We start from the raw sequence: 13452 nt of genomic DNA, 5'->3' as shown, positions 1-13452 counted from the left end.
CAAGGAGGTCCAGGGAGGGCAGTCCAAGAAAAACTGTCACTTTGGATTTGTTAGCCGGGACAACACATGACCTTGACAGTGCTGTATTGTTTTGAAGCGGTTTCTGTGTAGAGCAGGAGAAAGGGAGCCATGGCAGCTATGGACGCTGTAGTCGAGACGCTGAGCAGGGGCCATTCAGAGTAAGGTGCAGGCAGGATAACAATCTAGAGGCAGGCTTGATTTGCGAGAGAGCATCATAACAAAAAACTTGGTCCAGACAAGGTGTAGTCAAAACACTGACTTATTAATGGCAGAGCCCAGAACATCGATACACAGACAACATTCCTCACTTCTATGGTTTGGAGGATGGAATAAAGGAAGCAGAGACCGCACTTCGCAAAACAACTGTGCTTTTATGTGCCAACCACTATGCTATCAAACCAGAGCGGAGAATACTTTAAAGCTGGGGAGAAAGACAAGTATTTGCAATAATCTGTGCAGTTAATGTAAGAGAGGAAGAGTGAAACTATTGAAGGTAGGGTGATATATCAAATGAATGTTTCACATGCCTGTGGAATGAATTAACCTTCTGTCTTTTTGGTCTAGTCTTCTTCGCTGCTTCTGTGCTGTGTAGAGTGTGCACCTTCCCACCTGCACACAGACACCAAGCCCCTCCCACTGCCACTCACAACAACAGAAGGAGAAAGATAACTTCTTCCTCTCTGACAACAAGCAGTTTAAACACGCTACAGAATGGGTCATATGGACACCAAAACGCTGAGAGACATTATTTTACTGTAACAGACGACAACTTAACCTTTCCAACCATACCCTTTATGTCTCAACTACCAAAATATAAACAGAGCAGACCCTACTAAAACGAGAGTATTAATGATTGTGGAAAATTCATGCTCAGTTACTGTAATGCGCGGCATTGCAGTACCACGCACTGCTAGAAGCATTTTAGCCACAGACTGTTTTGTGCTAGCTGTCTAGTCTGAGTTTTATAAATGTGCAATGAGCATAAAAAGACGCATTTAAATAAAGAACTGGCAACTCGTTCTCATTCTGAGAAATAAGCATCTTCTTATCCAGATAGGCCAGTAGATTTTATTATCTAAACAAAGTGAACAGGCTGTGTTGTTCAAACAGTTGGAGACAGACAGGATGGTGTGTTCATAACAGTTAGAGACAGACAGGATGGTGTGTTCATAACAGTTAGAGACAGACAGGAGGGTGTATTCATAACAGTTAGAGACAGACAGGAGGGTGTGTTCATAACAGTTAGAGACAGACAGGAGGGTGTGTTCATAACAGTTAGAGACAGACAGGATGGTGTGTTCATAACAGTTAGAGACAGACAGGATGGTGTGTTCATAACAGTTAGAGACAGACAGGATGGTGTGTTCATAACAGTTAGAGACAGACAGGATGGTGTATTCATAACAGTTAGAGACAGACAGGAGGGTGTGTTCATAACAGTTAGAGACAGACAGGATGGTGTATTCATAACAGTTAGAGACAGACAGGAGGGTGTGTTCATAACAGTTAGAGACAGACAGGAGGGTGTGTTCATAACAGTTAGAGACAGACAGGATGGTGTGTTCATAACAGTTAGAGACAGACAGGATGGTGTGTTCATAACAGTTAGAGACAGACAGGAGGGTGTATTCATAACAGTTAGAGACAGACAGGAGGGTGTATTCATAACAGTTAGAGACAGACAGGAGGGTGTATTCATAACAGTTAGAGACAGACAGGAGGGTGTATTCATAACAGTTAGAGACAGACAGGAGGGTGTATTCATAACAGTTAGAGACAGACAGGATGGTGTGTTCATAACAGTTAGAAACAGACAGGAGGGTGTATTCATAACAGTTAGAGACAGACAGGAGGGAGTGTTCATAACAGTTAGAGACAGACAGGAGGGTGTGTTCATAACAGTTAGAGACAGACAGGAGGGTGTGTTCATAACAGTTAGAGACAGACAGGAGGGTGTATTCATAACAGTTAGAGACAGACAGGAGGGTGTATTCATAACAGTTGGAGACAGACAGGAGGGTGTATTCATAACAGTTAGAGACAGACAGGAGGGTGTATTCATAACAGTTAGAGACAGACAGGAGGGTGTATTCATAACAGTTAGAGACAGACTGGAGGGTGTATTCATAACAGTTAGAGACAGACAGGATGGTGTATTCATAACAGTTAGAGACAGACAGGAGGGTGTGTTCATAACAGTTAGAGACAGACAGGAGGGTGTGTTCATAACAGTTAGAGACAGACAGGATGGTGTGTTCATAACAGTTAGAGACAGACAGGAGGGTGTATTCATAACAGTTAGAGACAGACAGGAGGGTGTATTCATAACAGTTAGAGACAGACAGGAGGGTGTATTCATAACAGTTAGAGACAGACAGGAGGGAGTATTCATAACAGTTAGAGACAGACAGGAGGGTGTATTCATAACAGTTAGAGACAGACAGGATGGTGTGTTCATAACAGTTAGAAACAGACAGGAGGGTGTATTCATAACAGTTAGAGACAGACAGGAGGGAGTGTTCATAACAGTTAGAGACAGACAGGAGAGTGTGTTCATAACAGTTAGAGACAGACAGGAGGGTGTGTTCATAACAGTTAGAGACAGACAGGAGGGTGTATTCATAACAGTTAGAGACAGACAGGAGGGTGTATTCATAACAGTTGGAGACAGACAGGAGGGTGTATTCATAACAGTTAGAGACAGACAGGAGGGTGTATTCATAACAGTTAGAGACAGACAGGAGGGTGTGTTCATAACAGTTAGAGACAGACAGGAGGGTGTATTCATAACAGTTAGAGACAGACTGGAGGGTGTATTCATAACAGTTAGAGACAGACTGGAGGGTGTATTCATAACAGTTGGAGACAGACAGGAGGGTGTATTCATAACAGTTGGAGACAGACAGGAGGGTGTATTCATAACAGTTGGAGACAGACAGGAGGGTGTATTCATAACAGTTAGAGACAGACAGGAGGGTGTATTCATAACAGTTGGAGACAGACAGGAGGGTGTATTCATAACAGTTAGAGACAGACAGGAGGGTGTATTCATAACAGTTGGAGACAGATAGGAGGGTGTGTTCATAACAGTTAGAGACAGACTGGAGGGTGTATTCATAACAGTTAGAGACAGACAGGAGGGTGTATTCATAACAGTTAGAGACAGACAGGAGGGTGTATTCATAACAGTTGGAGACAGACAGGAGGGTGTATTCATAACAGTTAGAGACAGACTGGAGGGTGTATTCATAACAGTTAGAGACAGACAGGAGGGTGTATTCATAACAGTTGGAGACAGACAGGAGGGTGTGTTCATAACAGTTAGAGACAGACAGGAGGGTGTATTCATAACAGTTAGAGACAGACAGGAGGGTGTATTCATAACAGTTGGAGACAGACAGGAGGGTGTGTTCATAACAGTTAGAGACAGACTGGAGGGTGTATTCATAACAGTTAGAGACGGACAGGAGGGTGTATTCATAACAGTTCAACTGTTCTACCTTGTTAGCAAGCAAATAGATCCAAGTTGACTAGACTTTAGCTTGCTACTCACTAGCACGTGGGTTTGTGCTTGAGAGATTGTTTATGAGACCTGTGTTCATTATCTATAATGCCTGCTACAAGAAGAAGTTGTTCATTATTAGTGGATTTGCATGGTTCTAGTTAAATTTGTAACAAAAAGGGCATTTTCATAGACAGACTTGAAAGCCAGATCATTGATTATTGCAACAACAAAAAAAGCAGGTTAAACTATTTTGATCAAATATTGAAATTATTAGTGCGTCTTATGGTTGTGGAAGGCTTATATTTAGCCTAGGTATAACTTCACAAATCCCTGAATCCTGACTGTTTGAAATGCAGTGTATTGACCTTTAATTGTGCAACAATGCTTATTTAGAGATATGTTGTGAAAGTGGCCATAATTTTGAAAAAAATGAACTAGATATGATCGCCCAGCCCTAATTGAAGGCTTTTGGTCTTTACTCCTGTGAATGGACTACAAGCACGAGTCACGCAAGGGAAGAGTGAGCTGTTTCAAGCTGCTCAGTGGGTGTGTGTCATGTCTGTAGAGGTGCAGGGTCTAGGTATTGTCCTCTTCTAAATGTATAATGAGTGATGTTCCACTATTGGGAATAGTGATCTACTTGTAGTAGAGTGGGCAGACTGTACAGTGTGTATATAAACAGACAGACAGGTGCTGTATGAGTGCAGGACTCACCTCTTCAGGTTTAGGAGGGCCCAGGGGATGCCTGTGGGGGTTTTGAATGCAGGCAACAGCTTCTCTCCCAGTTCTATGGCCTTCCTCCTGAACACCTACCAAAAAAACAGAAAGACTCATCAGCAAAAACAATCTCTTCATGTCATTCCGTCAATGTCTAAGAGGTGGTGACAGGGATCCATAGACAATGGCCATCAAGCTCTTCCTGTCACATGGGCCTTTTATGTCACATGCAGCGTGGTCCTGTTTCCTGTTAGAGAGTAGGGAAAATAAAGGCTGTTTCCTGGTGTGTGTATGTATGTGTGTGTGTGTGTGTGTGTGTATGTGAGTGGGTGAGAGAGAGAGACGGAGAGAGCGAGAGCGCAAGGCAGAGAAGGAGAGAGGAACAGAGAGAGCGAGAGGAAAAGAAAGACAGGGAAAGAGACAGAGAAACCGGAAGAGGGAAACAGAGAGAGTGTTTAGGCCCGCTTCCTGCACCAGGCTGATAAGAACTAATCAGATAAGAGCAGAGCGTGGAGGCTCTGAGGCCTTCCTTCCCATCCTGCACTGCACTCTGCTCTTCAACGCTGCCTCACACCACCTCCCTCTCTATGCCTCCCTTCTTCCCACCATCACAGCCCTGGATATCTATCTATCAACCCCTTCAGATCAGGGACAGGAAAATGTCACCATGTCACGAGCGCTTTACATTAAATCATATACAATGACACCAATATACAATGACAGGCATCAAAGGCACATGTGCATCTTCCCGTCTATGTTGAGTCCTGAGAGGATTCTGTACTGTAGGAAATAGGAATACTAATGTAGAATAAATACATTCCCTATGAAGTCTCCAGAAGTTTCTGTGAATGCACTCACTCTCTGGGAGATGCCCCAGTCAATAATCGGAATTTCATTCAGACATTTTGGCTCTCAGGAAAAGTGCTCTGTGTGAAGCTAAATGTAGCGTATGAGTGTCTGAATGAAATTCTGATTATTGGGATCTACTGTAACTAACCGAGATAACAAAGCTGTACACATGATCATATCTGTGTGTTCCATCATCACATGTTCCTGTACTAGTTCTGAAGTGACATGGAGCTGTCAGAGGAGGTCGTAAGACGCTGTGAAGAACAGGGAGTGTTGGTCTTGGATATGCGCGGAGACGTCTCTAAGCAGCAACAATCCGGTGTGTCACTGCCTGCCGAGGGACCTGTGCCACATGGCTTCATGCTAATCCAATTGTTGTGAAAAGATATTCTCTCCTCTATGAAGTATTAAAATGGCATATGTCCAGCCACTCAATAGTGGGGAATGTCTCACAAGTACCAAACGCCTGCACAAAGACGAGAGGGCACGAATGAATAAGGTAAAACAGCAACAGAGTCGGTCTGTTGAAAGTCATTAAATTGGGTCTTTTCAAAAAGCAGATGTAGATGATGTATAAAGAGTACAATCTCAAAGGCAGGAGCTGGTGGCCTTTCAAAAGAGGCATTCAGGAGCTGCGTCGGTACAGGGCGGTGCCATCACCGATCGTTTCATTCACTGGACACCCGCTGATACTAGTGCCCTACTAAAAAAAACCCGGCTAGGGCAGTGTGCGTCAGCCACCAAATAATCTCCTGCTGTGTCCTTGGAGTCTCTGGACAAGGTCACCTGGTAACCTGTTCTACTAATAATCACTATGTCTCCCGCTGTGTCCTTGGAGTCTCTGGACAAGGTCACCTGGTAACCTGTTCTACTAATAATCACTATGTCTCCCGCTGTGTCCTTGGAGTCTCTGGACAAGGTCACCTGGTAACCTGTTCTACTAATAATCACTATGTCTCCCGCTGTGTCCTTGGAGTCTCTGGACAAGGTCACCTGGTAACCTGTTCTACTAATAATCACTATGTCTCCCGCTGTGTCCTTGGAGTCTCTGGACAAGGTCACCTGGTAACCTGTTCTACTAATAATCACTATGTCTCCCGCTGTGTCCTTGGAGTCTCTGGACAAGGTCACCTGGTAACCTGTTCTACTAATAATCACTATGTCTCCCGCTGTGTCCTTGGAGTCTCTGGACAAGGTCACCTGGTAACCTGTTCTACTAATAATCACTATGTCTCCCGCTGTGTCCTTGGAGTCTCTGGACAAGGTCACCTGTTAACCTGTTCTACTAAATCCACAGCGCTGTTCCTTCTGCCCGCCACTCCCCCCTCTGCTCTGTGATGAGGTGTGGGTTGTCTGTCTACCTCTCTCTCGCCACTCTGTCATTTATTACATTGGACTTTTATGGCTCAATTCTGAGGAGGTTATGAAAGTAATCTGGAGCTCCCGTACCGTAAGTAGAGGACATCCACAAATCATCCCATCCCACCAGGGTTAGCACATACAGACAGGTCGAGACTGGAGATATCCTGTGTACCTACATCTCATCCAATTTGTGTGATTAATGCTTTTAATGATGCCAGGACGCTGGAGAATAAATAAACCAGAGCCCCACCTAGAGTCATCAAGCAAACTGTCAACAAGGTTTAATAAGCAATCAAATGATCTGCAACCCCAAACAACCGGGCCAGGCTGGATGGCAGATAATATTAGTAAATATTGATAATGATATTCCTCACTCCAGTGAGTTTGAAGAATGACTTATCACTGATATGAGAGAATCAGCTTTGAAGTAGAACAGATGTTATACAGAATACAAATACAGCAACAGTTTTTTTGCAGGTTTCCTGACACTGAATAGGAATAAGGTAAACACTCATTTGGATGATTCAGGTCAAAGGAAACAAAGAAGGATGCAGTTCTGAAGATGAGGAGATGAAAGTAGTAAAAATACAACTTGCACTCACCCTATTAGTGCAATAGGGGCCATATTTGTACTCTACAAAGTAATTTAGGCCATAAGGACAAAGCAAGACAGAGACAGTGACACAAAGACAGAGAGGGTGTAGTTTGTACAACAGGACTACGTGCCCGTCACTGGGAGCCAGGCTAACGGCTCCTGTGCTTTGGGGCTGTGGGGAAGAGGGCTGGACATGCCACTAAAGAAGATGAATTACCGGGCTGGGCCGGGGGTGACTGGGCCGCCTTGCGGGACACAGCCCAAATTACTCCATGCGTCTGTGGGGAAGAACCAGACAGGGCTCTGGCTCCTCCAATAGATCAACCCACACCCAGCTTTCCCCCATGGCCTAGCTGTCCCTGGATGAAGCCTGGCAGGGAGGGACTGGGGGGATATAGGCCCAGTAGTTGGAACTCTAATCCCTTGACATGAAGCTCCAGGGAACACACATCACAGGTCACCAACAGGACTGAAAATGGCACTATGAAAATTCACTTCACCATGGCTACCATACCATAATATTTAGGTTAAATCTGAGAACTGACTGTACTTGCTTTCTACTGTAGCCATTGTGGATTCATATACATTGTATTTGGAAAATATTCAGACCCCTTCACTTTTTCCACGTTACAGCCTTATTCTAAAATTGATTAAATTGTCACCCCCCATCAATATACACACAATATCCCATAATGACTGACAAAAAACAGTTTTTTAGATTTTTTTCTCTCCAAATGTATATAGAAAACTGAAATATCACATAAGTATTCAGACCATTTCCTCAGTACTTTGTTGAAGCACCTTTGGCAGCGATTACAGTCTCGAGTCTTCTTGGGTATGACGCTACAAGCTTGGCACACCTGTACTTGGGGAGTTAATCCCATTCTTCTCTGAAAATCCTTTCAAGCTCTGTCATGTTGGATGGGGAGTGTCGCTGCACAGCTATTTTCAGTAGCTTGATTGGCTCGGCCAATCAAGGACATTCAGAGACTTGTCCAGAAGCCACTGTCATTGTCTTGGATGTGTGCTTAGGGTCGTTGTCCTGTTGGAAGGTGAACCTTCGCCCCAGTCTGAGGTCCCGAGATCTCCTTTCATCTTTCCCATGATCCTGACTAGTCTCTCAGTCCCTGCCTCTGAAAAACATCCCCACAGCATGATGCTGCCACCACCATGCTTCACCGTAGGGATGGTATTGGCCAGGTGCCCTCCAGACGTGACGCTTGGCATTCAGGCCAAAGAGCTCAATCTTGGTTTCATCAGACCAGAGAATCTTGTTTCTCATGGTCTTTGAGTCCTTTAGGTGCCTTTTGGCAAACTCCAAGCAGGCTGTCATGTACCTTTAACTTTCTGTCTGGCCACTCTTCCAGAAAGGCCTGAATGGTGGAGTGCTAAAGAGATGGTTGTCCTTCTGGAAGGTAATTCCATCTCCACAGAGGAATTCTAGAGCTCTGTCAGAGTGACCATTGGGATCTTGGTCACCTCTCTGACCAAGGCCTTTCTCCCCCGAATGCTCAGTTTGGCCGGGCTGCCAGCTCTAGGGTCTTGGTGGTTCCAAACTGCTTCCATTTAAGAATGATGGAGGCCACTGTGTTCTTGGGGACCTTCAATGCTGCACACATTTTTTGGTACTCTTCCTCAGATCTGTGCCTCGACACAATCCTGTCTCGGAGCTCTACGGACAATTCCTTTGACCTCATGGCTTGGTTTTTGCTCTATCATGCATTGGCAACTGTGGCACCTTATATAGACAGGTGTGTACCTTTCCAAATCATGTCCAATCAATTGAATTTACCACAGGTGGACTCCATTCAAGTTGTAGAAACATCAAGGATGATCAATGGAAACAGGATGCACCGGAGCTCAATTTCGAGTCTCATAGGAAAGGGTCTCAATACTTATGTAAAAAAAAAAAACTGTTTACGCTTTGTCATTATGGGGTATTGTGTGTAGATTGATAAAAATATATATGTAATCAATTTTAGGCTAAGGCTGCAACGTAACAAAATGTGGAAAAAGTCAAGGGGTCTGAATACCTTCCGAATGCACAGTATAATACAATATGGAATACAGATAGATATTCAGGGGGATGTGGTGATATTATGATGGCTTTTAAACCCCCATGAGATCTCCAATCTCCATTGGTATGAGCTCAGTCCTGATGATGTAAGCAAAGGATTTAGCTGTTTGTTTATGTGGAACCCATTAGCTTCTGCAGAAGAAGTAGGTACTTTTTCTGGGGTCCACCAAAAACATGACAAGTAACAAAACACTGATAGAGTACAGTCACACAAATGTTAAATACAAATCAAATGTTATTTGTCACATGCACTGAATACAACAGGTGTAGACTTTAGTGAAATGCTTACTTACAAGCCCTTAACCAACAATGCAGTTAAGAAAAATAAGTGTTAACTAAAAAAATAGATAAGTAAAAAAAGAAGCAGTACAATAACAGTAACGAGGCTATATACAGGGGGTACCGGTACAGAGTCAATGTGCGGGGGCACAGGTTAGTTGAGATAATTGAGGTAATATGTACATGTAGGTAGAGGTAGTGACTATGCATAGATAATAAACAGAGAGTAGCAGCAGCGTAAAAGAGGGGGGGGGCGACGTCTACGACAATGCAAATAGTCCTGGTAGCCATTTAATTAGCTGTTCAGGAGTCATATGGCTTCATGGTAGAAGCTGTTAAAAGAAGCCTTTTGGACTTAGACTTGGCGCTCCGGTACCGCTTGCCGTGCGGTAGCAGAGAGAACAGTCTATGACTAGGGTGGCTGGAGTCTTTGACAAATTTTAGGGCCTTCATCTGACACCGCCTGGTGTAGTGGTACTGGATGGCAGGAAGCAACGATTTACAAACAAAAATGAAAATATATACAAACAATACAACAACAAAAAGGTGTGTGCGCACGCGTCCCCTCACAGTCCCCACCGTTCCATGAGTTGTTGTTTAATCCCTTTTTAAAGATCATTTAGGCTGTTTGAGTATTTGTATTTATTATGGATCTCCATTAGCTGCTGCCAAGGCTCTTGCTACTCTTCCTGGGGTCTGGCAAAATTAAGGCAGTTATGACATTTTTCTAACGTTACAATACATTCATAACAGATTTCACAACACACTAAGTGTGTGCCCTCAGTCCCCTACTCCACTACCACATATCTACAACACAAAATCCATGTGTACGTGTGTGTATAGTGAGTATGTTATCATGTGTGTGTCTGTGTCTATGTTTGTGTTTTTTCACAGTCCCCACTGCTCCATAAGGTGTATTTTTTTATATCTGTTTAAAAAAAATAAAAAAATAATTCTACTGCTTGCATTAGTTGCCTGATGTGGAATATAGTTCCATGTAGACATGGCCTTACTGTATGTAGTACTGTGTGCCTCCCATAGTCTGTTCTGGACTTGGGGACTATGAAGAGACCTCTGGTGGCATGTCTTGTGGGGTATGCATGGGTGTCTGAGCTGTGTGCTAATAGTTTAAACAGGCAGCTCGGTGCTTTCAGCATGTCAATAACTCACAAATACAAGTAGTGATGAAGTCAATCTCTCCTCCACTTTGAGCCATGAGAGATTGACATGCATATGATTAATTTTAGCTCTCTGTGGACATCCATGGGCCAGCCGTGCTGCCCTGTTCTGAGCCGATTGCAATGTTTCTAAGTCCCTCTTTGTGCCACCTGACCACACAACTGAACAGTAGTCCAGGTTACTGAAAGCCAGTGGCATGTCCTTAGTAAAGATTTTGTTGGAGGGGCTTCCATTAAAGAACACCCTCTGTGTAATTGAAGATGGAAGGCAGTTCCATGCGTTCATGGCGAGCTATAAAATTCTGCGTTGCAGTGAATTAGTTTTGGACTTAGGGACTGAAGAGACCGCTGGTGCCATGTCTTGTGGGGTATGCATGGGTGTCTGAGCTGAATGGTATTTGATTATACAGACAATCTGGAATTTTCACAGCAATACTTCTCATAAAAACTAGAAGAGAACAGTTGATCTCTCGTCAACCCTCAACCAGGAAGGACTGGCATGTTGTTGATGTTAGTTCTGTATGTGCAGTTAAGGGCAAGGTGTGCTGCTCTGTTTTGAGCCAGCTGCTGTCTTTTTTGCTGCACTTGACTATATTACTGGACAGTAATCAAGATGGGACAAGACCACAACCTGAAAAACTAGTAAAGTTGATGTGTCAAAAATGCAGAAAATATTTTTTATAATAGACATACCCCTCCCCATCTTCATAACTTTTACAACATGACATGACCATGATAATTGATCATCAATGTTATATCTAAGAGTTTAGCTTCCTCAACTTGCTTACAACCTTTATGTACAACTCAAGTCAAGGTTTAGGTCTTAGAGAATGTTTTGAACCAAACACAATGCTTTCAGTTTTAGATTTAGATTTTATTTATTTTGCTCCTTTGCACCCCATTATTTATATTTCTACTTCGCACATTCTTCCACTGCAAATCTACCATTCCAGTGTTTTACTTGCTATATTGTATTTACTTCGCCACCATGGCCTTTTTTTTGCCTTTACCTCCCTTATCTCACCTCATTTGCTCACATTGTATATAGACTTATTTTTCTACTGTATTATTGATTGTTTGTTTGTTTTACTACATGTACATACTACTGTGTTGTTGTATGTGTCGAACTGCTTTGCTTTATCTTGGCCAGGTCGCAATTGTAAATGAGAACTTGTTCTCAACTTGCCTACCTGGTTAAATAAAGGTGAATCAAATAAATAAAAATATGTATTTAAGACCAGTTTATTATTAAGCATTCATTCTGATACAGACTGGAAGCTCACTGGCTTTGGGTTCTGACAAGTAGAGTGTGGAATCATCCGGCTCAAGGTTTCCGTTAGCTGGTAACTGCTGGCTTTTGGCCACAAAATAATTTTAAAAAGCAGATAAATAAAATTGTTGCAGAAAAATGACCGGGTGAAAAAAATCCCATTGCAAAATAATGGTTTTCATTCATTGATGGAAATATCAGTCGATATAATATCAGTCGATGTAATATCAGTCGATGTAATATCAGTCGATGTAATATCAGTCGATGTAATATCAGTCGATGTAATATCAGTCGATGTAATATCAGTCGATGTAATATCAGTCGATGTAATATCAGTCGATGTAATATCAGTCGATGTAATATCAGTCGATATAATATCAGTCGATGCTTATTTGTCTATTGGTTAATTTGCATGATTTAGTGAAATTAAATTGGCCTTTTGTGTGTCGTTAGTCATGTATCATATTTATCCAACACAACTATCACACGCCCAGCATACTTTCCTATTTTGAGAAGGACTTTTTTCTGCAGCTCCTCAGCTGGTTGCTGCTGGAATAAAACACGTGCCTTTATTATCCCATTCATTGTGCAACAATTCTAAATGCAGTCGTGTGTAAAACAGTTTTGGTGCACGATTAAAAAGAGATAAGATTTGTATTTCTCAACTGGTAATTGAAAGCGCGCCTCCCATTCACCATTCAAGTGCAGACAACAGGTTATCAGCGTGTCATCCACCACATTACAATGTGAGCTGGACATAGAATGCATTTTGAAAACATACTTAATAGGAAAAATCCGACTATGGAAACGTAGAGGCAATTATTTTATAAAGACTTCATAAGTGGCGCGTGAGTTTCCAGTTTGGGGAAGCTCATAGCCTATAGGCCAATGCAGCAGAAGGCCAATGCAGCAGAAGGCCCTGCTCTTTCACATCGAGGATTAGGTATTATCGACATTGTTGGAAAGATTTTTTAAATAGCTTACTGTAAGCAACTATAGCTTCAATATTTTATAATTCGCAAAGGATGTTAAAAAACACTTTCCTAAATGTTCACGCAGCAGGCCAGGTACATGTCAGGCACACACGCTCCCTCAACATTATCAGGACAGGGAAACCAGACCAGACACTCGAGAGTTTTTCCACCTATTCCACAATAATTTGACCAAATTCAAAACAGCAATACTTCTCTTTCATTATTAGATATTTTATACAAAAATATGATGGTTCAATGCTGTCATTTCACTTGAGTTTTTCCACTTTACTTGTGAAATATTGAAATGATTACCAATATCGAAAGGTTTTGTTATAAATGACCCATCAACTTCAATGAACGATGGAGAGGAATGAGTTTTCTGCCCATGATATCAGATCTAAGGATGACGATGCCTAGACAATAGCAATGTTTCCAGCCTGGATCTTTTATCAGACAGAGTGGTCTGTCCCTCTTAAGATGCCATCCTGTGCTCAGCAGGCTAAAGCCTCAAACAGGGCCTGAAAAACAAATTGCTGGGAAAGAGCAGATTTGTCCGATCTAATTGTGGTAAGCTGCACACACAGGAAAGAGGAGGTCAAATTGCATTACGAAATTAAACCCAGCA

At 42.6% G+C, this 13452-nt stretch overlaps 1 protein-coding gene across 1 annotated transcript in view; it reads right to left on the bottom strand.

The window, feature by feature from the left end:
• The window catches only part of LOC139556270 (mannosyl-oligosaccharide 1,2-alpha-mannosidase IA-like), a 180134-nt gene that overhangs the window by 45041 nt on the left and 121641 nt on the right, over positions 1–13452 (bottom strand). Inside the window, exon 5 of the mRNA XM_071370004.1 lies at positions 4241–4335. Within this exon, the coding sequence (XP_071226105.1) occupies positions 4241–4335 (95 nt within the window). The remainder of the gene's footprint in view (positions 1–4240; positions 4336–13452) is intronic.

This window comes from Salvelinus alpinus, chromosome 27 (assembly GCF_045679555.1).
Source record: "Salvelinus alpinus chromosome 27, SLU_Salpinus.1, whole genome shotgun sequence".
In the NCBI taxonomy this organism is placed as follows: domain Eukaryota; kingdom Metazoa; phylum Chordata; class Actinopteri; order Salmoniformes; family Salmonidae; genus Salvelinus; species Salvelinus alpinus.
Note: the sequence above shows the minus strand (reverse complement) of the source record. Positions and strands in the feature narration are given on the sequence as shown.